The following is a 25491-nucleotide window of genomic DNA, read 5'->3' on the forward strand; positions in this document are numbered from 1 at the left end:
GCCTTCAAGTTGATTACGACTTATGGCAACCCTATGAATCTTCTTTGGATATATTCACAGGGGGAGGAGATGTTTAAAAAGTGACTAAATCACTCTGCGCTATGTACAACTTTAGAGGGAGGAAGAAAAGTGGACAGAAAACTAAAAATGGTCTTCTCGTAGGAACATGGCTTATACGGAGACAGGCAATTGGTGCCCCTAATTGAGTACTCCCTACACTGACTAGCAGCTGCCCTCCAGGATTTTAGACAGGATGCTCTCCCAGTCCAACCTGCAGATGTCGGGGACTGAACCTGGGTCCTTCTGCATGCAAGGCAGATGTTCTGCCACTGAGATATGGTTCTTCCCTACTTGGAAGCCTTCTGGTCAAATCACTGATGACACACACACGCACCGTGCACCGTCATGGTACATCCTTCTTCTTTAACGGTCCTCAATGGATTTTTTTTAAAAATTATACAGGTGCATTTAACACTGCATTTAAACTACATACAGCAGTGAGAGAGCCCTTCAGACCTGTGCCTCAGAGGATGTGTGTAAAAGCTGTCAAAGGTTGCAGGCCCCCAACACATTTCCTTGGAATCAATGGGGCTTAGCTCTGAGTCAGCAGCGGGCTGCACAGAAAAGATTGCGGTGATCGCTGAACTGTTGTTATCTGCTGAGTTATGCTCAGAGGCTGCCCCTTTGGGAAGTCAAGGGCAAGGTTCATGACCAAACCAGATCCCCCCTCCTTACTCTGAAGCAACAATGGAAAGGCGGTGAGTCACTGCTTGTTGCTTGTGTCACCCACATGTGACCAGGTTTCTGGGGCAACACCCTCCAGAGAGAGGGACGTGCTGTGCTACCAGAAGGAGGAAATTGGTTGCAACAGTATACTAATTGGAAACCTGTTGACTGCAGAGAGAGAGAGAAAGAAAGTTGAGAGGAGCGCCCGTCTGCAACCCCAGGAAACATGGTCTGAGTTATTACGAATGGTAAGCAGAGAATATTTTTATCTGAAACCCAGCTGACTTTTGGTTACAGTAGAGCTTTTCCAGTAACTGAGATCACAGGAAAAGAGAGCGGGTGTTTCAAATGGGAGTTTCCCCTCTCTGGACCTACATTTTCCTTTCTCTCTCTCTCCCCCACCCCAGGTTTCACATTTGCCACTGGCACCTGGTGTTCTGCACATGAAGGAGTGTGTGTGCGTGTGTGCGTTTCCAGTGGAGAGGGGATGGGAGATGCCCTTGCCTAGTCATGCACCTGTTTAAAGGCACAGACTCTCTTGCCAGAATACACTCAGCCACTCTGTTTAAATCCAAACTCAGATCCCTTGACCCAGCCTTTCCCAACGAGTGGGCCACCAGATGTTGTTGGACCACAATTCCTATCTTTCCTGACCATTGACAATGCTGGCTGAGGCTGATGGGAGTTGTGGTCCAACAACATCTGGTGGCCCACTAGTTGGGAAACGCTGCCTTGACCTATTCCCATGTTGCTCGTCCAGTGTATTTTGGAAGCACCCTGGACAGGACTCAGAGAACCTTCCTTAGTTTCTATAAATAGGATGTGGCCTTATAGGCAGACCTTTTTTACATCCAACCCCATGCTGTAGGCTTCAACCTTTTCCAACTTGGGGCCTGCCCACTAACACCCAAACATCTGGGGACCCATTTCTGTGCTGCTGTTGTGATCCTTAGATCAGGCCATGGATCTGGTAGTGAGTCCGAGCTCCCAACCCACTAGTTTAGATATGTTGAATTTAACATAAGTTAGCACGTTCATAGGGTCGCCATAAGTCAGGATCGACTTGAAGGCAGTCCATTTCCATTTCAAGTTAGCCATGTCTGAACTTCAAAAAAGTGGAGAAGAGAAAAATCAGCTCATTTGAAATGTGGTATTGGAGGCGAGCTTTTTGCGGATACCATGAACCACGAAAAAGACAAATAATTGGGTGTTAGAAGAAATTAAACCAGAACTATCACTAGAAGCTAAAATGAAGAAACTGAGGTTATCATACTTTGGACACATAATGAGAAGACATGGTTCATTAGAAAAGATAATAATGCTGGGGGGAAAAGAAGGGAGTAGAAAAAGAGGAAGGCCAAACAAGAGACGGACTGATTCCCTAAAGGAAGCCACAGACTGAACTTACAAGATCTGAACAGGGTGGTTTATAACAGATGCTATTGGAGGTCACTGATTCATAGGGTCGCCATAAGTCGCAATCGACTTGAAGGCACATAACAGACACACACACTAACTTCAATGTGGCTACTTTGAGTAGGACTAGTGATGGATCCAACCTATTATTCTGGGGGTGGGGAGAAGCTGTTAATTTCTGGACAGAGATTACAGTGGATTGCTTCCCACCCCAAAGAATCCTGCGGACTGTGGTTTGTTAAGGGTGCTGGGCTGAACAGGTGACAGTTCCCAGGATTCCTTGGAGTGGGGAGACGTGACTGTCAGTGGTGTACAGGTGCTTTTGATGTATGGTGTGAATGTGACCCAAGTATGGAAAAAGCCATAGCTCAGGGGGAGAGCATCTGCTTTGCATGCTGAAGGTCCCAGGTTCAATCCCCGTCATCTCCAGGTAGGACTGGGAAGGACTCCTTGCTTGAAACCCTGGAGGGCCTCTGCCAGTCAGTGTAGACAATACTGAGCTAGAGTGACCGAAGATCTGATTCCATATAAGGCAGTTCCTATGTCCCTATGAAAGTCTGCTCCATCTTCCGTGCAACCGACAGACCTGTAGATCTTTGAGGACAGTTCTCGTTGTATCTCCCCTTAAACTTCTGTTCTCCAGGCTAAACGTGCCAAACGCCTTCAGCCATTCCTTATAGGACTTACTTTCCACATCTTACCTGCAACCAGTTGTTTTACTGCAGTGTGTTTATCAATGTGAATGTGGGAACACAGAAGAGAGGTGACTTCATGAAGTGGGAAATTGCAGCCAAATGCCCATCCTCCAATTCTGGAATTATTATGACTATGGTTATGATTATGATTATTAAATGCTCAGACACTGCAGGCATTCAAGAGGCAGCTGGAGAGCCATGTGTCAGTTATGCTTTAACTTGGATTCCTGCATTGAGCAGGGGGTTGGACTTGATGACCTTATAGGTCCCTTCCAACTCTACGATTCTATGAGTCTATGAAATGCTCAGTAAATACCAGATATAATATCCACAAAAGCTTTGTACAAGCAAATCAGGATAAATGCTCAAGTTACAGGAAGCTAGATTTCGGCTGAACATCAGGAAAAACTCCTTAACTGTTAGAGTGGTATGACAATGGAACCAATGGCCTAGGGAGGTGGTGGGCTCTCCAACACTGGAAGACCTTCAAGAGGCAGCTGGACAGCCACCTGTCAGGTATGCTTTAATTTGGATTCCTGCACCGAGCAGGGGGTTGGACTTGATGGCCTTATAGGCCCCTTCCAACTCTACTGTTCTATTATTCTAAAGCAGATTTCAGCAAATGTAGAGTGCAGAGCAGAACAGAGCCAACTCAGGGAGCAATTAGGGAATTGAATAAGGAATCCCATCATCACAACTGCTGACACTATCTCGGTATGAGCTTGTAAACTGTTTGGATGGGAGGCTAGCCAGGTACATATTGCTACCAAAAAGAAAAAAGGAAAAAGACTGAGTCATACAAGTTCTTTAGGCAATAGGAAGTTCTGGGGATGCCCCATATAAAAGAGACTGTTTCCTTATGATGAGGTGGAATATTAGAGACTTAAAAGTGATTCCCCCCATCTGTTTTGTCCTGTCTTGTTATTGGCTTTTGTTCTCTACAAATAAACATCCTGAAGATATGGGAAGCAAACAGACTTCTACAGCACATAGCACAACGGCTAATCCTGCATCATATTTCCAAGAAGCAACAGCTCCCCTCCCCAAGATCACAACCTGGTTTTCCGCCATAAATAAAACAAACTTTCCAGCTATCAGCCTCCCTCTCCCCAAATTAACAATGCTGCTGAGCTGTTTCTCCAGACTTTGATGGGTGTGGTATTCCAAAGACTGGAGAGAGCATTCCAGCCATTAAAATTTGGTAACAGGCCCATTCACAATAATGAAGGCAGCCAAACTGATCATGTCATTCATAAGGAGTATTAAATAAAGTAGATATTGGACTAGAGAGTATATGTGATCATCCCAGTGCTACAGGACCCTACGCTATGACCACATTCACACCATATAATTATTCCACTCTAAACTCGTCATGGCTTCCCCCAAAGAATCCAGGGAAGTGTAGTCTATGAAGTGTGCTGAGAGTTGTTAGGAGATCCCTATTCCCCTCGTAAAGCTACAGTTCCAGAGTTCTCTCCCTCCCTCAAACAAGTACATCACCGCGCACGCACACACGTTTTGGTAAGGCTGCAAGCTAGCTTGCTTGCTTGCTTATTTATTTATATATCCCACCCTTCCTCCCAGAATGCATGTTTTATGCATGTTTGACTCCATCAAAATCAGTGAGACTTAAAAGAAAATACATTTAGGGGTGTTAAATAAGAAATAAACTGGGTTGTAATTCAACTTAGATCCAGAGTAGACCCAACGGAATTCATGGACCTACGGTAGTCATGCCCTTTAATTTCAATGAGTTGTATCCAACAGTTGTATCCAATGATAGCAGAACATTGTTGCACAAAATGATGCATAAGCAGGTTGCTGCTAACTTTGTTGCCCAACAGATTGCGCAGATCTGTTGTGCAACAAGTTTCTGCTCGCACAACTGTTGTATTCACCTCGCCTCGCCTCAAAAGAGGATATCGTCGAGTTGGAAAAGGTTCAAAAAATGGCAAACAAAATAATCAAATGACCTCTCTCTACCCCCCCCTTTTCTGACATCCCCTTTTTAACTGCCACACCCGTTTCCACTGTTTCCCCACCCACCCCCCACCCACATGAACTGTAGCTCTGTGAAGAGGATAGGAGTCTCCTAACAACTGTCAGCACCCTTCACAAACTACACTACCCAGGATTCTTTGGAAGAGCCATGACTGACTAAAGTGGAACGATAGTGGGATAAATGTTTGGTGTGAATATGGCCCATATCTTCTTTGCACCCAATGTATCTCTTATAGCAAACCTCATTATCCAAAAGAACAACATTTAAAAACTCGGTTATGTGGAGTGACAATAGAGTTTTCCATCTGAATTGTCTTTTGTTTCCATTGTCTCTAGCCTGCAGGTATGTGGCAGGAAAAATTAGAGATTGCTGTCACTGCTGCTCTAAAGGCAAAGAGGAGCAACCTTCACTCCAAACCAAGGAACAAGGTAAGAGGGAGCTGGTGCGTCCATGTGTCAGAGATGGGGAAACCAGTGGTCCTTCAGATGACCACTGGCTGTACTGGTTAAAGCTGATGAGTGCTGGAGTCATAGAATCTTAGAACTGTAGAGTTGGCAGGGGTCTATAAGGCCATCAAGTCCAACCCCCTGCAGGAATCCAAATTAAAGCATACCCAACAGGTGGCTGTCCAGCTGCCTCCTGAATGCCTCCAGTGTTGGAGAGCACACCACCTCCATAGGCTCTATTGTCGTACCGCTCTAACAGTTAGGAAGTTTTTCCTGATGTTCAGTCGAAATCTGGCATCCTGTAACTTGAGCCCATTATTCTGCACTCTGGGACGATCAAGGAGAGATCCCGGCCCTCCTCTGTGTGGCAACCTTTCAAGTCCTTGAAGAGTGCTGTCATATCTCCCCTCAGTCTTTTCCTCTCAAGGCTCAACATGCCCAGTTCGTTCAGTCTCTCTTCATAGGACTTTGTCGTAACAGCGTCAGGCAGACTACAATCAGGCAGACTACAACATTTCCAAGCCTGCTTTTTTCCCCGGGCATCTGATTAGGAGGAGCCCTGCAGACCAAAGTCCATCTAGTCCCACACTGTGATTCCGACACAGCAGCCAAGCGGATGCTTTCAGGAAGCTTGACAGCACTCGCTGTTCTCCAGAAAGGATGTTGCAGAACATAGATGAGGATCAGAAAGGAGCAACCCAAAAGATCAAGGGGCTAGAGAGGGATTGATGAATATTTTATCCCAGCCCGAGGGCCACATTCCATTCTAGGCAACCTTTCAGGGGCCACATCCGAGGGATGGGCAGGGCCACAGGCAAAAGTGAGCAAAGCAACTAATGTTGAGTGGAGGATTCAATCCTGTGAGGTGCTGCTTTGCAAGTGCCTATCCTATGGGGAAGACGCTTGGAAGGGAGCACCCTGCAACCCACAGGATTGAACTCTCTATTCACCAGGTTTCAATCCTGCTGGGGTCTGCTTTCCCAGCACATTCTCTGTGGGGACCACACTGGCAAAACAGACCTCTGCAGTCTTCCTGCCGAATGACCTGTCCCCTGACCAGGGCTTGGAAAAGCTACTTTTTAAAACTACAACTCCCATCAGCCTCTGCCAGCATGGCCACTGGATTGGGCTGAGGGGAGTTGTAGTTCAAAAAAGTCACTTTTCCAACCTCTGCCCCTGACAGCCCTGGATCACTCCAGGCAGCCTGACCCAACCTAGGGCTGCCTCCACCGAACTGACCCGATTCATTTTCGTCTTTAGCCAAATCTGGTGCACAACCCTAGCATCGTTTTTTTTAGAACAAGACAAAACAAAACTAAATTGGCATCTTGTACCGCTGTGGTGGCCAGAGGCTACTTAAGAAGAGTAAATCATCAGCGTAGTGAGTTCTGAGTCAAACATTTCCTAACTGTGATTGCAAGGTGACCAAGAGGGAAGGGTTAAAATGTCTGGGGCTTTTTTGTTTTTGGGGGAGAAAAGATGACTAAGAGGGAAGATATCACTGGTTTATAAAATGATTCATGGTGTGAAGAACGTGAAGAGAAAGAGAGGTCCCTCTCCCTCACTGATATGACTAGAATTATATTTGGGGGTTTTTATTTTATTGTTTGCATGGCATCATTGCTTTCTTTTCTGCTTATTAATTCTGTTGCCAACACTGCAACCATACTGTGAAAACAAAGATCCCTCTTCATTTTATTCCTGGAGATCACTGTCTACAGATTCATTCATTTATTGGACAAAGTTAACACTACTCAAAAACATATCCAGATGCACGTCACGGAGCTGGGGGTGGAAACTACCACTCCCATCAGCCCCAGACACTATGGCTAACAGCCAAGGATGATGGGAGTTGTAGTCCAGCAGCACCCCCCCTCTCTTTTTTAAGAAGTCGAATTCTAACTGATTGCATTCACCCTTCGAGCTGTAGATCACAGATGGGGAACCTGTGGCCCTCCAGATGTTATTGTACTGCATGGTAGACCATTGTCCTTCAAGTCTGGGTCTCCAGATGTTGTTGGACTACAACTCCCATGATCCCTTGACCTGTGGCTAAGCTGGCTGGGGATGATGGGAGTTGTAGTCCAACCACATTTGAGGACAGAAGGTGAAGAGCAGTGCTGAGCTAGATAGGCCAATGGCAGCTTTCTATGCTCCTGCAGGGAAAGGCTGTGGCTCAGCTTCAGAGCATCTGCTTTGCATGCAGAAGGTCCCAGGTTCAATCCCCGACATTTCCAGATAGGGCTGGGAAAGACCTCTGCCTAAATTCCAGGAGAGCTGCTGCCAGTCAGTGTAGGCACTACTGTGCTTGATGGATCAATGTTTCTGATTCAGTGGAAGGCAATCGTCTGCTTCTGTGAGGACTCAGTGAAACCTTTCTTCTGGCTATAGCGCTCTCTCCTGAAGTCCAAAGGGTATGCTTACAGATCTTAGAAACTTTGGCTACTGTTTCCTTCTCATTTTCAACCCCCCCTTTGCTTGTGCAGTTCCACCAGTAAGTACATGACAAGGCCCGCCCAAAAGAGTTGAGTCACCTGCATCATGCAACATTCCCGTCCAGGATCAGCCTGTTAAAAAATGACGATAAAAGCCTGCATGGAGCCTCTTCTCTGGAACAGGATCCTGCCCTACTTCTTCTCAAGAAACTATGATGTCCCCGAGTCCACGAGGGGCATTTCCTCTTGCATCATCATCATCACAGGCCATCATGAAGACAGATTCACAAACTCCCCTTACGGCGGAGATGAAAATGTCCGAATCCCCCTCTGCCTGGGATGTCCATAAAGATGAGTGTGGTAATTGTAAAATGGAGAGAAAATAAGAAAATGCACCCATTAAAACAGATGTTATGGTATTCTTTGACTTTAGTGGTCTTTATTTCCCCCACTGGGAATTATCTAGGCATTGTGTTGCAACAACACAGAGATAGATAGCCCTGCAAGGGTAGAGAAAGCAAGCATTCCCTCCCTCAGACAAGTACATCACCGCGCACGCACACACGTTTTGGTAAGGCTGCAAGCTAGCTTGCTTGCTTGCTTATTTATTTATATATCCCACCCTTCCTCCCAGAATGCATGTTTTATGCATGTTTGACTCCATCAAAATCAGTGAGACTTAAAAGAAAATACATTTAGGGGTGTTAAATAAGAAATAAACTGGGTTGTAATTCAACTTAGATCCAGAGTAGACCCAACGGAATTCATGGACCTATGGTAGTCATGCCCTTTAATTTCAGTGAGTTGTATCCAACAGTTGTATCCAATGATAGCAGAACATTGTTGCACAAAAGGATGCATAAGCAGGTTGCTGCTAACTTTGTTGCCGAACAGATTGCGCAGATCTGTTGTGCAACAAGTTTCTGCTCGCACAACTGTTGTATTCGCCTCGCCTCAAAAGAGGATATTGTCGAGTTGGGAAAGGTTCAAAAAATGGCAAACAAAATAATCAAATGACCTCTCTCTACCCCCCCTTTTCTGACATCCCCTTTTTAACTGCCACACCCGTTTCCACTGTTTCCCCACCCACCCCCCACCCACATGAAAACACAGAATCATAGAACAGTAGAGTTGGAAGGGGCCTATAAGGCCATCGAGTGTTTAGCATGCTTTTTAAAATTTTTAATTTTTTTAAAAATTGTGTTTTTAAATTGTTTTTTGTTTGTTTTCAAATTTGTTTTTATTGTTTTTAAATTGCTTTAAATCGCCCAGAGAGCTTCAGCTATGGGGCGGTATATAAATGTAATAAATAAATAAATAACCCCCTGCTCAATGTAAGAATCCAAAACGGGCTGAAAGTGGCATAAAATAGGAGTAAAGGTGGCACAGGGACCTCAGGACACAGATTCCCCCCCCTTGGTTTATCCTGCCGTTACAGAAAATAGGGGTGCTGTTCTAATCCCATTGCACTGCCAAGGCAGACCCAGCATCCACAATACCTCTCCACGCGTTTCTTTTCAGCTCAGCCAAAGGATCCAACTTCTCTTTCACACACACACACACACACACACACACACACACACACACACACACACACACACACACACGCCCATGCACCCCAGAAGTGGGCCTGACTAGGAAAACTTTCCATTTCAAGTGCCTTGGTGGAAAGAAACATCATCTAGACTTTGGATGGTCAAAGATCAATCTAATTGCCGGGTCACACTCTGTTCCTGATACAGGACACTTCCTGCATGACTGTATATCACAAATATACAGCTCGGTTGTTACAGTAAATATAGTGGGGTGGTCTGGAAAACCTATAAACAGTAGCGTATTTGCAAATTCAGAAGTGCAAGGACCCTTCATGATAGTCACAGCCACGCCCCCTCAAAGCCACACCCTCTTCCCTCCTCCCCCTCCCCCAGGTCAGTTTCACCTTTCCTAAGCATGCTTATACAGGAGTAAATCCCATTGAACTCAAAAAGCATGTACATGATCAAACCTGTCCTCCTCTCATCCTCCCTCCTGTCCCCTCCCTTTTGCCCCTTCCCTCCCCCTTCCTTTGCCCCTCCCCCTCCCCTTCCAATCATCCCCTCCCTTCCTCCTTACCCTTCCTGTCTCCTCCCCCTCCTCCATTGTCAGTTTTACCTGTTCTAAGCATGATTGCACAGGAATAAATCCCATTGAGCTCAATAAGCATGCAAATGATCAGATCTGCCTTTCCCCTCTCCTCTCCCTTACTCCTCCCTTCTTCCTCCTTCCCCATAGTCAATTTCACCTAAATGCCACTGAACTCAATAAGCATGCAAATAATCAAACCTGCCCTCCTCCTCCCCTCCCACTCCTGCCTGCTCCCATCCCCCTCTGCAATCAGCCCAAATAACAGAAACAAGACATGAGCTGTGCTGATCTTGTTTTAGCAGGAAGGAAGCAACAATATTAAGACAGTTGACAGAGTTCAGATAGCCACTTTAATGTTTGATTTACTTTGCAATTTTAGTGAAGTTTCCTATAGGAAATCATTTTCTTTTGCTTCTGTTTCTGTGAATCTGTGAAGCACAGCAAACACTGAAAAAACTCCAAAAAAAATTGTGGAATAATGGCACTGACTATTCTGCAGAATAGTCTCCAGTGGACATGAGGAGTGTCTCAGTTTGCACAAGATAAAACAGTGGGAAATGAAATATATCCTAGGAAATTTCGAGGTGTGCTCTATGTTTTTAACTGACCATGCCCACTTTTCCTTAAGTGGAGTAGTTTAAGAATAGCAGGCTGAACACATACATCTTGGGCAGGCCAAGTTTGTTTTTTTCCAACAACAAGATTCATTGCTTAAGTAGCAACATGTTGTAATCAGTCTGATTGTACATCAAACTGCAGTTTCAAATTCAGCTGTTAATGCACCCAAAATAGAAATAGAGCATAACCTCCAGTTTGAAACACAAAAGGCTGTCTTCACCATCAGATGATATTCCCCCAGGAAATTCTACTGGATGTGTGTAGCATACGGACAACAAAGTGAGATATTTTCCCCAGATTGCAGGTCCAGAATCTCCTTTCTGGCGTGGCTGATACTGTTCACTGGGATACTGCACAGAGCTGCTTTGCCCACCACTGGTCACCTCAGCTCGAGCCAAGAGGATCTCCTTGCCAGCACTGTAGCCTCTACAAATTGGCAAAGGCACGGGGTGTGGTCAAGTGCTACATGCCGTCCTTCCCGGACCTCTGGGAGCTGACCGCTGGCCAAGAGCCTGACGTAATAGCCACTGAAGATCGTCAACAGCTGCTGGGCCATCGCCTGAAATCAGCCAAGCATCAACATTCACTGATGACATACACACGCAGGAAGCATAGGGCTCATCTAGCCCAGTAATGTCTACACTGATCGGCAGCTCAGGGTAGCAGCTCAGAGTAGAACTTTCTTGTCCCTGGGGAATTTTAGGCTAGCATTACTGCTGGCCTCCCATGATTTCTAAGGAAGGAAGGTAGGAGATCTCAACCTCTGATGTAGTCTTCCAATAACATCACACCTTCCAACATCTCCACTACATGTGGGAGAAATCTGTTATCAGTGGAGAACCAACATTTCCCATTAGTTAGGCCACGTATTGTCTTTATTCCTCCATGACGACTGTTGCCATTGCAATGCCATTTTGACACCCTTTCCTCTAAAATCTGTAGCAGAATCTGCAGAATCAACTCTCCAAACCATATCCAGGTTCTCCATCTGTAAAGTTGCCGTCCCATTTATTTATTTTATATAATTTGTTTAACATCTATCTATCTATCTATCTATCTATCTATCTATCTATCTATCTATCTATCTATCTATCTATCTATCTATCTATCTATCTATCTATCTATCTATCTATCTATCTATCTATCTGTCTGTCTGTCTGTCTGTCTGTCTGTCTGTCTGTCTGCCTGCCTGCCTGCCTGCCTGCCTGCCTGCAGGTATGTATGTCTATTTACTGCTTAATTACCAAAGTATCTAAGTGGTGTACATAAAAATTATAAAATCAATTAAAATTAATCATAAACAAACCAGAAAACTTCTTTAAAAGGCCTGCTGGAAAATACAGGTCTTTTGTCAGGCACCTGAAGTTCAACAGGGAAATGGGGCTGTCTAATCCCAGCTAGGAGGGAGTTCCATTCAATTGGGCCCACAATACTGAATGGTGGGTACAAGCCATGGGTTGGAGCCAAGAGGAACCACTAATAAAAGATTCCCCCAAAGATCTCAGTGACAGGGCAGGGATATAAGGGATCAGGTGGTCCTTAAGGCATCCTGGGCCCAAGCTGTTAAGGACTGTGTAAATTAATATAAGAAACTTGAACTTGGCCTGGGAACATATGGGCAGCCAGTGTATGCCTTTAAACACCAGAGTTATGTGCTGGTGGTAGTCTGCCCCCATCAACAGTGTAACATTTGCTATATGCATGTGCTTTACCTTATTATGGGATAAAACAAGAGGGAACTTTCAGAACAGCCAATGGTTTTTTTCAAAAAGTTAATATTATTTAGATGGTCTCCCCAAAACCAACCCTTTTTACACACTCCTTCAATAAATTCTTACCTTGGGGGCTTCGTCTGGGACAAGATGGAGGTATTCTTGGCACGTCAAGGCCCCTCTGGTGCTGCTCACTTCAGGCAACAGTGGGGAGTCCTCCAAAGAGCTTCCCAGCTCTTTTTCCTGGCTTGGAAGGACAGGAATCTCAATTACAATGCAGAGTTCTTTCAGATGGTGCTTCAGAGCAGACTGAAAAGAAGAAGGAGGGGGCGGATTCACATTATTGTGTCACCCCAGCAAAGCATGTTCCAACAATGGGCTGAAATCAACCAAGTCATTGAGTGAGTGCAACTTCTTCCACTCATGCAATGGAACTTCCTCTCCCTCTCTCCATGCACCCATCCCCACACCCAGACATTTGTTCTGGAGGCCTTGGGCAGGACCTCAGAGAAGATTTGGGGCTGCAGGGGCAACCCCACGGACAGAGGCAACGTGCTTCTGAATACCAGTTGATGGAAACCGCAGGAGGGGAGAGTGCTCTTGCACTCAGGTCCTGCTTGTGGGCTTCCCATCTGGTAAACTAAACTTCCTGAAAAGTCTGGGTCATTCTTTTTTAAAAAAAACAGACTTCTCCTGGGCATCAGAAATATAAAAAATGGCACTGTTGGGCAAGCTTCCCTGGGCAGGGAGTTCCAGAGGAGACACCACAACAGAGAAGACTCTTTACTGAGTCACACAGGACTTTAACGGTCAAAACTAACATTTTAGATTGCACCTGGAAACAAACTGGTAACCTGCATAGATGGCATATAAATTAAAAAAAAAATTTTTTTTAAAGTTTAAAAATATATTAAAAAGCAATTCCAGCACAGAGGCAGACTGGGATGAGGTCTCCACTTAAAAGGCTTGTTGAAAGAGGAAGGTGTTCAGTAGGCACCGAAAAGATAACAGAGATGGCGCCTGTCTAATATTTAAGGGGAAGGAACTCCACAGGGTAGGTGCCGCCACACTAAAGGTCCGCTTCCTATGTTGTGCAGAACAGACCTCCTGATAAGATGGTATCTGCAGGAGCTCCTCACCTGCTGAGCACAGTAATCCATTTGCAGTGATTTGAAGCACATGATTGTTCCTTTGAAGCAGAGCTTGGAAAAGTTATTTTTTTGAACCACACCTCCCATCAGCTCCAGCCAGCATGGCCACTGGATTGGGCTGATGGGAGTTGTAGCTCAAAAAAGTAACTTTTCCAAGCTCTTTTGAAGCCCCACTGTTACCTGCCCTACACCTGATGTTGTGTATGATATTCCCAAAATGGCCTCACGGGCAAAGTTTGGCTCACATGCCTTGGGAAGGGCCATGGCACAGTGGTAGAGCATCTACCTTGTATGCCGAAAGTCCCAAGTTCAATCCCCAGCATCTCCAGGTCGGGGTGGTCGAAACACCTACCCAGAACCCCCGGAGAGCCACTGCCTGTCAGTGTAGACAATACTGAGCTAGATGGTTTAATTATTATTATTATTATTTATTAGACTTTTATACCGCCCGACTAGCAATAGCTCTCTGGGCGGTGAACACAAGATATACAATAAAATCACAACAATATAATACAACAAAAACATATAAAAATAAAACAATCTAAAATCAGTTGCAACAGATTTTAAAAATTAAGTTAACTTAAATTAAAATGCCTCGGAAAAGAGGAAGGTTTTAACTTGGCGCCAAAAGGATAACAATGTCAGCCCCAAGCGCACCTCCTCGGGGAGACTATTCCACAGTTCGGGGGCCACCACTGAGAAGGCCCTAGATCTTGTCACCACCCTCCGGGCCTCCCTATGAGTCGGCGTTCCGACAGGTATCGTGGTCCCGCGCCGTATATGGTCACAGCTTCCTATACTCACAGGCCGGAGGTTCCTCACCCCTGATCTATATCTATTGTCTCTGCATTTGTCTGTCTGTATTGATATATATGGAACCTCTAGGATGAAAGGCAGCATTGCTGGATGCAAGGAACAGGGGACAGCTGTTGTCTTCATCTCTGCTTGTGAGCTTCTTGAAAGCATCTAGGTGCAGCAGGTGTGGGGAACCTTTGGCTCTCCAGTTGCTGCTGAGCCACAACTTCCTTCAGCCTCAGCAGGCATGGCCAATGTCCAGGGGTGACGGGAGTTGGAGGGCCAAAGGTTCCCTACGCCTGCAATATGGCAAGCAGGATACTGGCGTAAGTGTGATCCAGCAGAGTTCTTTCAAAAACTCTGCATAAATACAAGTGATTATTTCTTTTATAAACAACAATTGAAGGATGATATCTTTCATAGGAATGAAACAATTGCCTCCAAACGGAATCACTGTACAGCTAAACAGACTCCATTGACTGGATTCGGTAGATTTAATTTGTTATAACCTAACTCACAACTCAGGAGAGCCACACCACACATTTAAAGCACACCCAACACACATTTAAGACACACGACTTTCCCCAAAGAATCCTGGAAACTGTTTTTCCCCTCACACAGCTACCAATTCCCAGCACCCTTAACAAACTATAGTTCCCATGATTCTTTGGGGCAAGTCATGCGCTTTAAATTTGTGCTGGATGTGCTTTAAATGTGTGGGGTAGACCTGTCCTCAGTTTTAAGATGAGTAAGCCAATGTTTTGTTTCGATGTTAAAGATGATATAACATCCCTTAACTAGATTCTGGAAATGTTGGTGAGCAGTTGTGTGAATGATGAAATTGCATGCAATTCACTCTGTTGTTTACTTGAGAAAAACAACTGCTGTTTGCTTATTATGCCCATGTGTGAATTGAATGTTTTGCTTATCCACAGCAATGCTCTGACCAGGGCCAGTTCTAAGGGGCGGCCAGGTTGGGCACTGGCCCGAGGGCCCTGCAGCTACAGGAGTCCCTGGGGGCCCCCTGAGGGGCCCTCCACATGCCGTGGATCACAAGACAAAGCCTTCCAAGCCACCCGCCATACCCCCTGCTTCACCTACCTTTCTCTGCTGTTCTTTGCAGCTGAGCGCACTGCTCGCGCAGGGTTGCCATCAATCAAGATGGCAGCCGAGGTTTCTGTAAGGGACTGAAGCCTCTGCCGCCATCTTGGTTGATGGCAGCAATGCACACGCTGAATGCCACAATGAACAGCAGAGAAAGGTAGGTGAAGCGGGGGGGATGGCAGGGGGGTGGTGGGTGGCTTAGAGGGTCTTGTCTTGCGATCCACTGGATTGTGGAAGGGGAGCGGAGGGGCCCGGGACAGGCTAATGCCCAAGGGCCCCCGCATTCCTGGAGCCGGCCCCGGCTCTGACAGTAGCTTCCTTGACAATTGACTTTTTAAAGAAATCATCTACCTTAACACAAAAAAGCCAAGCAGAACTCACCTCCTGATTCCACTTCATTTCTGCCACAGAGTCCGCCAAGGATTGAAGGCAGGGACCCACAACGAAATGAACGAAGCATAGCTAAGAAGCAGTGGGGGAAAGTCAAGGGAAACAGCGGCTCAAGAGGCCCTATATGCCTGGCTCTGTGTACTCCATAATCCCACTAACCCACTCCTGCACAATGTTTGGTAATGGATATATCCTGACGAGTTAGCAATGTATGATGGTATAGCGAGGGGGGGGGGACCTCAGGCCTGGGAGATGATTGCGGCCCTCCGGGCTTCTGTGTCTGGTCCTTGAAACTCTCCCCAGGCCATACTTATATCTGGTCCTGCTTTGCACGCCGGATGTTTTTGCCTGGCTGGGATATGTCCTTAAAATGCCACTTGCTTGCCTGGATGGAGGATAGGGAGAGGTGTAGGAATGTGTGGAAACACCAGCCTATGTTTTGTTATATGCCTTCAAGTCAGTCATGACTTACAGCGACCCTATGACTCTTTTTTGGATACATTCATGGGGTTTTCATGGTAAGAGGTATTCAGAGGTGGTTTATCATTGCCTTCCTCTAAGCCTATGGCACCTGGTATTCCCAGGCAGTCTCCCATCCAAGTGCTAACCAGGCCTGACCCTGCTTAGCTTCCGAGATCAGACGGGATTGGACATGTTCAGGGTAGTACGGCCGTAGGCCAGTCTATGTTACAAAGGTGAAATTTAACATTCGTTGATTCCTCTTCTGTCACTTCTGGCCCCACCTGCCATTGGCCTGTGGCCCTCGACCCTTGGTTTGTAAGAACATCCCCACCTCTATTTTATTATATCGTTATTGTTGTAGGGTGGTGGGGTTGGTCTGGATGATGTATGTGGGTGCCCTTCTGGCCTATGATTTTGAATCTGTACAAATGCAGTTTGCATTAGAGAGATCTGTTGAACTGGTCAAACCAGTTCCTTTCATGCGTTTATAGTTCTGGTCAAGCCAGTTTCTTTGTTCAGTTGATGGACCTGATTTATATGTCTAAAGATGTGGTCCAGAGCAGTCTTGTTGCTACAGGAACTCTTGGAGGGGAGTAATTCTCTCCCCCCACCTCCTGCTGGCAAAGAAGTAGTTTTTGGGGGGTGTTAGTCTGATGTGGGGCCGAGATCTGGAAAGACACTAAGAGGCTTGCTCCCTGTGTTGAAACCCAAGCTATGGTTTTGGGGACTCCCCCAGAAGCTTAATGAGGAAGCAAGATCTGTGGGGGTGTTAATGCTGTGCGCCCTATCTTATGTTCTGGTTATATGTATGAGTAAATAAAACCATATATTCTGAAGACACCACAGTCTCCACTGACCTTCATTCCAAGGAAAGCAAACCCTGGAACCCTTGGAAATCTCTCATCACTTGGAGATTGGGGTGCTTTATATTGGACTGTAAATATGGGTGGGGAGAGAATCAAGTGCCTCTAGAGTGACAAACCTGATCTTTCAGTTCTCTCCATTATGTGGAGATGATTTCTCACCAAAAAAGGATACCCGTGGGACGCTGCGATGTTTGTCCGGGATATCTGTGAATCCCACCAGAAAGTCATTTTCCATGAAAGCTTCATTGGCAGCCGCCAGCCTCATGTCAGTATTCACATTCAACTGTTAAATGAGGAGGGGAGAAGACATGAAGGGTCTCGCTGGATCCTCAGTGGAGACAGGAGGGACGCAAATTCACAGTTCCATTCATGCTGGCACGTCTACTCCCCCAACTTACACTGGTTTGCCTGTGGTTTTCTGAGGGTAACCTACAAAGCAGCCTCATACCGAGTCAGACCATTGTCCCATCTACCTCAGTGTTGTCTGCACTGGCTGGTAGCAACTCTCAGGGATTTCAGGCACAGGGCATTCCCAGACCTGCCTGGAGATGCTGGGGACTGAACGTGGAACCTTCTGCATGCAAAGCAGATGCTCTGCCTCTGCGTTGTGGCTCCTCATGGGCAAATGAGTCACTGTTCCATCTAGATCAGTAGTGTCTACACTGACTGGCAGCTGCTCTCCAGGGTTCCAGGCAGGGAATGTTCCCATGCCTACCTGGAGATGGCAGGATTGGCTCTGGGCCCTTCTGCATGCAAAGCAGATGCTATACCCTGTGCCTCTTTGGGAGGAAGAGTGGGATGGTATTATCATTATCATTATCATCATCGTCATCATCATCACCACCAAATTACTGCTTTTTCTTAAGACTAAGGAGTTGTCCTATACTGAACCAGACCATTGGTCCATCTAGCTCATTACTGTCTACACTGACTGGCAGCAGCTCTCCAGGATTTCAGGCAGTGGACATTCCCAAGCCTACCTGGAGATGCCAGGGATTGAACCTGAGATCTCATGTATGTAAAGCGGAGGCTCTGCCCCTGAGCTACAGCCCTTCCAGGATGGAGCATTTTGAGCTGAGCAGAGGTGAAAGCAGCAGCAACTTCTGGAGGGACCGCCAAGAAGTGGATGCAAAGAAAAAGAAAGAAAGAGAAAGAAAGAAAGAAAGAAAGAAAGAAAGAAAGAAAGAAAGAGAGAGAGAGAGAGAGAGAGAGAGAGAGAGAGAGAGAGAGAGAGAGAGAGAGAGACAGAGAGAGAGAGAGAGAGAGAGAGAGAGACAGAGAGAGAGACAGAGAGACAGAGAGAGACAGAGAGAGTGAGTGAGTGAGTGAGTGAGTGAGTGAGAGTGAGTGAGTGAGTGAGTGAGTGAGTGAGTGAGTGAGTGAGTGAGTGAGTGAGTGAGTGAGTGAGTGAGTGAGTGAGTGAGTGAGTGAGTGAGTGAGTGTGTGTGTGTGTGTGTGTGTGTGTGTGTGTGTGTGTGTGTGTGTGTGTGTGTGTGTGTGTGTGTGTGTGTGTGTGTAAAAGAACCATAGCTCAATGGTATTGCAATGTGTAGGCACCCTCCAGCATATCTTTCCAAGATATAAGCCAGCCTGCTCTCACTTGTCACTGTTTTAATGCCAAAAAAAGCCCATTCATTCATTGCTTATGGCATTTACTTCAACAAATGAAAATTGCACTGAAGAGGACTCATTGCAAGGCATTTTTTAAGTAACAGCTGTGTGTCCAAATGGCCACCCAGCGGACACAAATGGGCACATAAAGTTTAATAAAGGAACAAAGAGTATAAATTCAGATTGGAGGGCACTGAAACACTCACTAGAGGCATGAAATTTTGTGAAATTGAATAGAACTTAATGACATGGTGCACAATAATCCTCGGGGTTATTACAAACCACCAATCATTCTAAAAACATTTTAAAAAAAATCTCTCTCCCTGTACACTGTCTTGTATTTACCAGTCGGTCGGCAGGCTAGTAGGTTTTTTTGCTAGGCTAGTAAATGCATTTGCTAGGCTGTTTTCACTCCCTGGTTTTGTTCTGTTTTAAGTTTGATCCCCTTTCACCTCAATCCAAATGTCAGGGCTTGTACATGGTACAGAGGCTTCCATGCATAAGCCATTTGAATGAAAACATGGACAGCCAGTAACAATTCCTTGTTGGGTTCAATTTGTTCATTGCGGGAGTCACAACTGGATATACATCCATATTCTCCTTACCTTACTTTGTCGCAGGTGAATTATGAGTCTGATGATCAAGGCAGCCGCTAGGGCGACCGCCGTGACCAGAATACTGACTACCCAAGATCGCCCTATGGAATATATCTGCAGGACAGAATAAAGATTGATCCAGAGAGTCACGTAGAAAACCTGAAAGGACAAACAGAGGATAAAATAGGTGTGGGGAACCTTTGGCAGACTGAGGGCCACATTCCCTTCTGGGCCATCTTCCAGGGGCCACATGCCAGGGGTGGGCGGGGCCAGAGGCCAAAGTGGGTGGAGCAACAAATGTCAATTTGACTTTTGTCCAGTAGACTAGTTTCCACACACACACACACCCCTCTATGTCCTCCATCTGAATAAGCAAGAGGCGTTTTCAGAGTTCGAGGACATAGTCCAGCCAGGCAAAAGAAAAAGACAAAGAGAAAAAAAGAAAGAACACATAGGAGCGGGGAAGTGGGCCTGGGGAGTGTGTGGTCTGGGGAGAGTCCCAAGGTCCAGACAGATAGACCTGGAGGGTTGCGTTTGCCCCTAGGCCTGAGGTTCCCTTGTTGTATCGTGCCTTCAAGTCGATTATGACTTATGGCAACCCTATGAACCAGTGACCTCCAAGAGCATCTGTCATGAACCACCCTGCTCAGATCTTGTCAGTTCAGGTCTGTGGCTTCCTTTACGGAATCAATCCATCTCTTGTTTGGCCTTCCTCTTTTTCTACTCCCTTCTGTTTTTCCCAGCATTATCGTCTTTTCTAGCAAGTCATGTCTTCCCATTATGTGTCCAAAGTATGATAACCTCAGTTTCATCATTTAGCCTCTAGTGATAGTTCTGGTTTTAATCTGTTCTAACACCCAATTATTTGTCTTTTTCGCGGTCCATGGTATGCGCAAAGCTCTCCTCCAACACCACATTTCAGATGAGTTGATTTTTCTCTTATCCGCTTTTTTCACTGTACATCCATACACAGAGATCGGGAATACCACGGTCTGAATGATACTGAGGCTCCCTACCCCTGGAATAAAACATACCACGCAGCTAGAGATGGAAGGATCTGTATATTTCAGTTCTCTCTGTCTCTCATTTTTCCAGTCTTAAATTCAGTTCTGCACATTTCCAAAGCAATTTGCATTTTTTTAAAGAATCCTCGTAGTGCTTTTTCAACATTTTAGTGCAAATTTCTCCTAATAAACACATTTTGTATGGCATTTTGACTAACGTACACATTTTTGCAAGCAGTTTCTCCGTATATAATGCCTTTCTTGTATATTATTTTCATTAAGATATTCCTTTTTATGCACACTTTCTCCTGATATATGCATTTTTGTAAACACTGGTTGGTTGGCGAGCTGCATTGCAAAATTCTGATAAGTGCGAATTTCAAAGGATGGCTGTGTTTCCATTCTCATATTGTTTTGGAAAGCGCGGATTTGATAGATTCGGCTTTAAAGACGAACTAATTTGTCCCCCATCTCTACATGCAGCCGTTTTGGACCTGAGCAAACACACAGGCCCAAACTCTCATGGATGCTATGCGGTCCTTACCACGGCAATTGTGATCCCAAATGCTCTGGAGTTGTAGAACAGGTGCTTTCTCACCTCTGGCTCCAGCACGGCAGGCTGAATTAAATTTCTCCACTGGTCGGATGTCACCTGTGTGAGTAACAGCCACATGGTCATTTGATGTTTGCCCAAACTCAATGGCCACAACCCAACACAGCGGTTATGGGCCTTGCATACTAAGGGATATAGTCACCTGGAGTCTTGGAGGGTCTTCGTCTCTAGCATCCTACGAGCCAATCAGCATGAAAGGGGAGTGTGTTAGCACCTGAGAAGAGTCTTCTAACATGCTTCCTTGTCCTTTTCTTCTGATTGGAGTGAAAGGGGGTGAGTCAGCCACTGAGAAGAGCCACTGAGAAGACTCTTCTTAGTAGCTAAATTTCTCCCCTTTCGTGCTAATTGGCTCCTAGGGACGTCTGTTGTTGTGGGAGAAGGCGTTAACAAGGATCTCATTCTCAACCCAGCAGCAAAAAAAGGAGAGGAGGGTGTGTGGCTGTGACCATCATAAAAGGACCCTGCACTTCTGCATTATACGACTGCTAAAGTAACACCTTGCACTTGGCCCGGTAACAAATCAACAGCCAGCTCAGATCTCTTGTTGCCTGTTGCACCAGAGGTCAGTGTGAGAACCAATGGGTGGAAACTGCAAGGAAGCAGATTTCGGGCAAACGGGAAGAGAACTTTCCTAACATTATGCATTGTTGGAGCAGCCTTCCTCTGCTATTTAAGCAGAGACTGGATGGACATCTGTCCGGGATGCTGTTGCTGCATCCTGCATTGCAGATCATGCATTGAGTAAGGGGTTGGTCTAGAAGACCTCCCAGATACCTTGTGGAGCTGCCCTTGGGTCTGGTGAGCTCCAAACTGCTGATACAATGTCATATCTCTGCACTGGCTGCCCATATCTTATCGGGCCAGATTCAAGGCTCTTTCGTTGATATATAAAGCCTTGCACAACTTCCCTAACAAAATGTGCAGTTACCTTCCGAACTATTTCTGGGAAATGAGCCAGCCTGGCTGCTCCTGCCCCTCAGTGTTATTAGCCAAAGTGAAGTTGGAGCTGTGATTGTTAAGTGAGTTGTTTGGACACCAGCAGGCAACAGGAATCCCTGGAGACCTAAAGAGCTGCTGTTTTAACCTCAATTTTAATGCACTTTTTCCTGTTTGTTTTTTCTGTAGTCCTTGGAATCTCCATAGTTTGCCCTTCATTTTTTCATAGCAGCCAGGACGAATCTTTCCTGTGCTGGGTTTGCCCAAGATCAGGTAGTGCCTAGAAGTTATTTTCTGCAAATATTCCTACAGAATAAGTGTGGGTGATTGTTAAAGAACCATCTCCCTTCCGCAACAGGCATATGTGAAAACTTTACAAAGGGACTTTGGCATGTCTCCTGCTTTGCAGGCGCTAAAGACCAGGGACTAATTAAGAGTTCACTGTATAGTTAACCTACAGTACAGTGGTATATATCTCTATTCAGAAGTAAGTCTCTTTGTGTTTAATGGGGCTTACTTCCAGATAAGTGAGTACAGGATGGCAGACAGAAATTCAGCAGGCCAAGCCTTTTCTAGTATGGAAATACAATTATGGGAAATAATTCACCCTGACTACTCTCTAATTTTGTGTTATGCCATGCCCCCACGTCAGCCATTTTATGACTGGTGCCCCCAGAGATCTCTCAAAATTTGAAATGTGCCCTCTGGTCCATAAAGGTTGGTTACCCCTGCTCTAGTCCAAGTTAGTCTGACTTAGTTCCCACCAGAATCAATGGGACAAGTTAGTCAAGTTAAGTCATGAGTCTCATTGATTTCAGTGGAAACTAAGTTCAACTAACTTGGTCAGCCTTTCCCAATCTTTGGGTTCCCAGATGTTGCTGGACTACAATTCCCATCATTCCTGACCATTGGCCATGCTTGCTGGGGCTAATGGAAGCTATAGTCCAACAACATCTGGGGACCCAAGAGCTGGGAAAGGCTGACTAGATATTAATAATGAATTGTACCCAATGCTAGTCCCACTCAGAGCAGACCCATTGAAAACGGTGGGCATGACTAACTTAAAATTCATGCCGGTGGATCTATGCTCAGTAGGACGTAATTGGATGCAACCCAATAACAGTTGGATAGCAGCCCATGCAGAAAGTACTACTTCTCACTGGAGATCTGGTTGATCCTGATTTTGACCTTGCACAACACAGTGAGCAAATGGCATTGCATCTGGTGGATTCCTTTGGCAGCACTGCTTCATCTCTGCAGGTTTCAACAGGATGTGCAACCCTCACCTGAATTCCCATAGTCTTCATTCTCTCTGCCCAAAGATTCATATCGAAAAGGGTGGAAAAGCAGGAGTCATGTGCTGTGAGAACCATGAGCACTTGCCCGTTGAGAAGCTCTGGAACGGAACAGGAAAGAAGACTGAGCCTAAGCACTGGGGAGCTGCCATAGCTCAGTGGCGGGGCGCATTCCTTGTGCCAAAATGGTCCCAGTTAAAAGGGCATGGTGCCCTCCAGTGTGGTAGACTCACAACTCCCGCTATCTCTGACGACTGGCCATGTGCCATGTCAGTCTACTGTAACTAGATCGGGATCTCAAGTGTTGTATGCAAGAGTCTTTCCCAAAACTGCAACCAGAGAACATTTTTATCTGGAAATTAGGAGTGGGTGTCAATTTTGGTTTCTCATTTTTCCAGTCTTAAATTCACTTCTCTGTCTTCCCACATTTAAAAAAAAATCCCTCTTGAAAATCCATCAGCATTTTAGTGTGCATTTCTGCTAATATACACATCTCTGTATGCAATTTTGCCTAATATGCACATTTTTGCAAACTAATTTTCCCCAACACATTTATATACTTTCAGTAATATATGCCTTTTCAGGCATGCTTTATCCCAGTATATGCATTCTTTTATGCATTACTTAGCTGGAAAATTGAATTGCCAAATTCCGAGAAGTGTGAATTTCAAAGGTTGGCTGTGTTTCAGTTCACATAGCTTCGCCTTTAAGTGCAAACTGAATCAAATCTCTTCTCCGTCCCTACCGGAAATGCTAGGGATTGAAAAAACTGGACATTTCGCACAGAAAGCATGAGCATTGCCAATGAGCTTTGGCCCTTTCCAAAGAAAACTTTTGGTTTCATATTTTCAATGAGAAGGTAATCAATGGGGCAGGCTTCAGATGTTCTTCAATGTCAACTCCCATCATGCCAAGTGGCCATGCTGGCTTGGGCTGATGGACATCATATTGGGTACCCCTAATTTATGAAGATCTTTTGAAGATATGATAGTCTGAGTTCTCCCTTTTAGCCCAGGACGCCAGATGTCGACTGAACATTAGGAAAAACTTCCTAACTGGTAGAGCCGTGCGACCATGGAGCTAATGACTTAGGGCAGCGTTTCCCAACTAGTGGGCCACCAGATGTTGTTGGACCACAATTCCCATCTTTCTTGATCATTGGCAATGCTGGCCAAGGCTGTGATACATTCTAACTGTATTCTCTTATAATTTACTTTAGATCCTTAATATTTATTCTTCAGTCACAATTTACTGCACAAGATATACATCTGATAGAAAAGTTTTATGTGAGTGAGCTGTGTATACGGGGGATTTATCTATACCTTTTATACTTTTTAAATGCTTAATTCAGTCTTAAACTGAATCTGAATCCTAGCGAGACGGAGGCATTGTGTGTTGGTGGTTCCCGAGTTCAGATAATTGGTCAGTTGCCTGCTTTGGATGGGGTCGTACTCCCTCTGAAAGAGCAGGTCCGTAGCCTGGGGGTGCTCCTGGATCCATCTTTGTCGCTAGAGGCCTAAGTGCCTTTTACCAGCTTTAGCTGGTGAGACAGCTGTGGCCGTTTCTGGACCGGGATAGCCTGACCACTGTTGTCCATGCACTGATAACCTCCAGGCTGGATTACTGTAATGCACTCTATGTGGGGCTGCCCTTGAGGATGGTCCAGAAGTTGCAGCTGGTGCAAAATGTGGCGGCGACACTGCTCACTGGGGCAGGGTATCGCCAACATGTCACCCCGCTGCTGAAAGAATTGCACTGGCTGCCCTTTTGCTACCAGGCCAAGTTCAAGGTTCTAGTTTTGGTGTACAAAGCCCTATACAGCTTGGAACCAGGATACCTGAAAGAACCCCTTATCCCTTATATAGCCAGTCGATCACTGCACTCTGCTGGTGAGGGCCTCCTGCAGATACCATCTTATCAGGAGGTCCATTCTGCACAACGTAGGAAATGGACCTTTAGTGTGGCGGCACCTACCCTGTGGAATTCCCTCCCCTTTGGAATTTCCTTCCCTTAAATATTAGACAGGTACCATATCTGTTATCTTTTCAGCACCTATTGAAGACCTTCCTCTTTCAACAAGCATTTTAAGTTGAGACCTATCCCAGTTTGCATCTGTGTTGGAATTGCTTTTTAAGATGTTCTTAAACCTTCTTTTTAAAAAATGTTTTTAATCTTAGACAAATGCTTTGAAAGCTTTTTTTAAGAAATATTTTTAAATATGTTTTCTTTTAATGTGTTTTAAAGTTTGTTTTTATGATGTTTTAAGTTTTTAGTGCTTTTGCTTGCCGCCCTGGGCTCCTGCCAGGAGGAAGGGTGGGATATAAATCAAATCAAATAAAAAAATAAATAATGTTGAGCTACAGTTGGCTATCTTTGTTCTTTACTGTGTCTGTAGGTCACAGGATCTATGAATGCATTTAACTGATAAAAAATTACAGCTCCCACTGAAGAAGACTTGTGGGGCCAGCTCCAGACATGTCAGGGCCCTTGGGCA

General features: G+C 45.5%; 1 protein-coding gene, 1 long non-coding RNA gene and 1 pseudogene across 7 annotated transcripts in view; 1 reads left to right on the plus strand and 2 right to left on the minus strand.

The window, feature by feature from the left end:
* The first annotated feature begins 836 nt into the window (after nt 1–836).
* On the plus strand, nt 837–8139 carry LOC133373700 (uncharacterized). The gene is made up of 3 exons (XR_009759737.1): nt 837–974; nt 5175–5267; nt 7772–8139. It is a non-coding gene; the product is annotated as an uncharacterized LOC133373700 (long non-coding RNA).
* The window catches only part of TMEM268 (transmembrane protein 268), a 35957-nt gene continuing 17467 nt past the window's right edge, over nt 7002–25491 (minus strand). For 3 of the 6 annotated variants that reach the window (XM_061603732.1, XM_061603731.1, XM_061603727.1), the window contains 8 exons: nt 22989–23098; nt 20698–20805; nt 19159–19308; nt 17115–17225; nt 15606–15686; nt 12301–12483; nt 10846–11021; nt 7930–8054 (listed from right to left, as the gene is read on the minus strand). In XM_061603732.1, the coding sequence (XP_061459716.1) occupies nt 8018–8054; nt 10846–11021; nt 12301–12483; nt 15606–15686; nt 17115–17225; nt 19159–19308; nt 20698–20805; nt 22989–23075 (933 nt within the window). In that variant the 5' untranslated portion in view covers nt 23076–23098 and the 3' untranslated portion in view covers nt 7930–8017. Of the gene's footprint in view, nt 8055–10175; nt 11022–12300; nt 12484–15605; nt 15687–17114; nt 17226–19158; nt 19309–20697; nt 20806–22988; nt 23099–25491 lie in introns of those variants that run through there. The other 3 variants (XM_061603729.1, XM_061603730.1, XM_061603728.1) reach the window with 3 other exon arrangements.
* LOC133374072 (5S ribosomal RNA) lies at nt 16174–16292 on the minus strand (annotated as a pseudogene).

The sequence above is a fragment of the Rhineura floridana genome, chromosome 20 (genome assembly GCF_030035675.1).
Source record: "Rhineura floridana isolate rRhiFlo1 chromosome 20, rRhiFlo1.hap2, whole genome shotgun sequence".
Taxonomy (NCBI): Eukaryota; Metazoa; Chordata; class Lepidosauria; order Squamata; family Rhineuridae; genus Rhineura; species Rhineura floridana.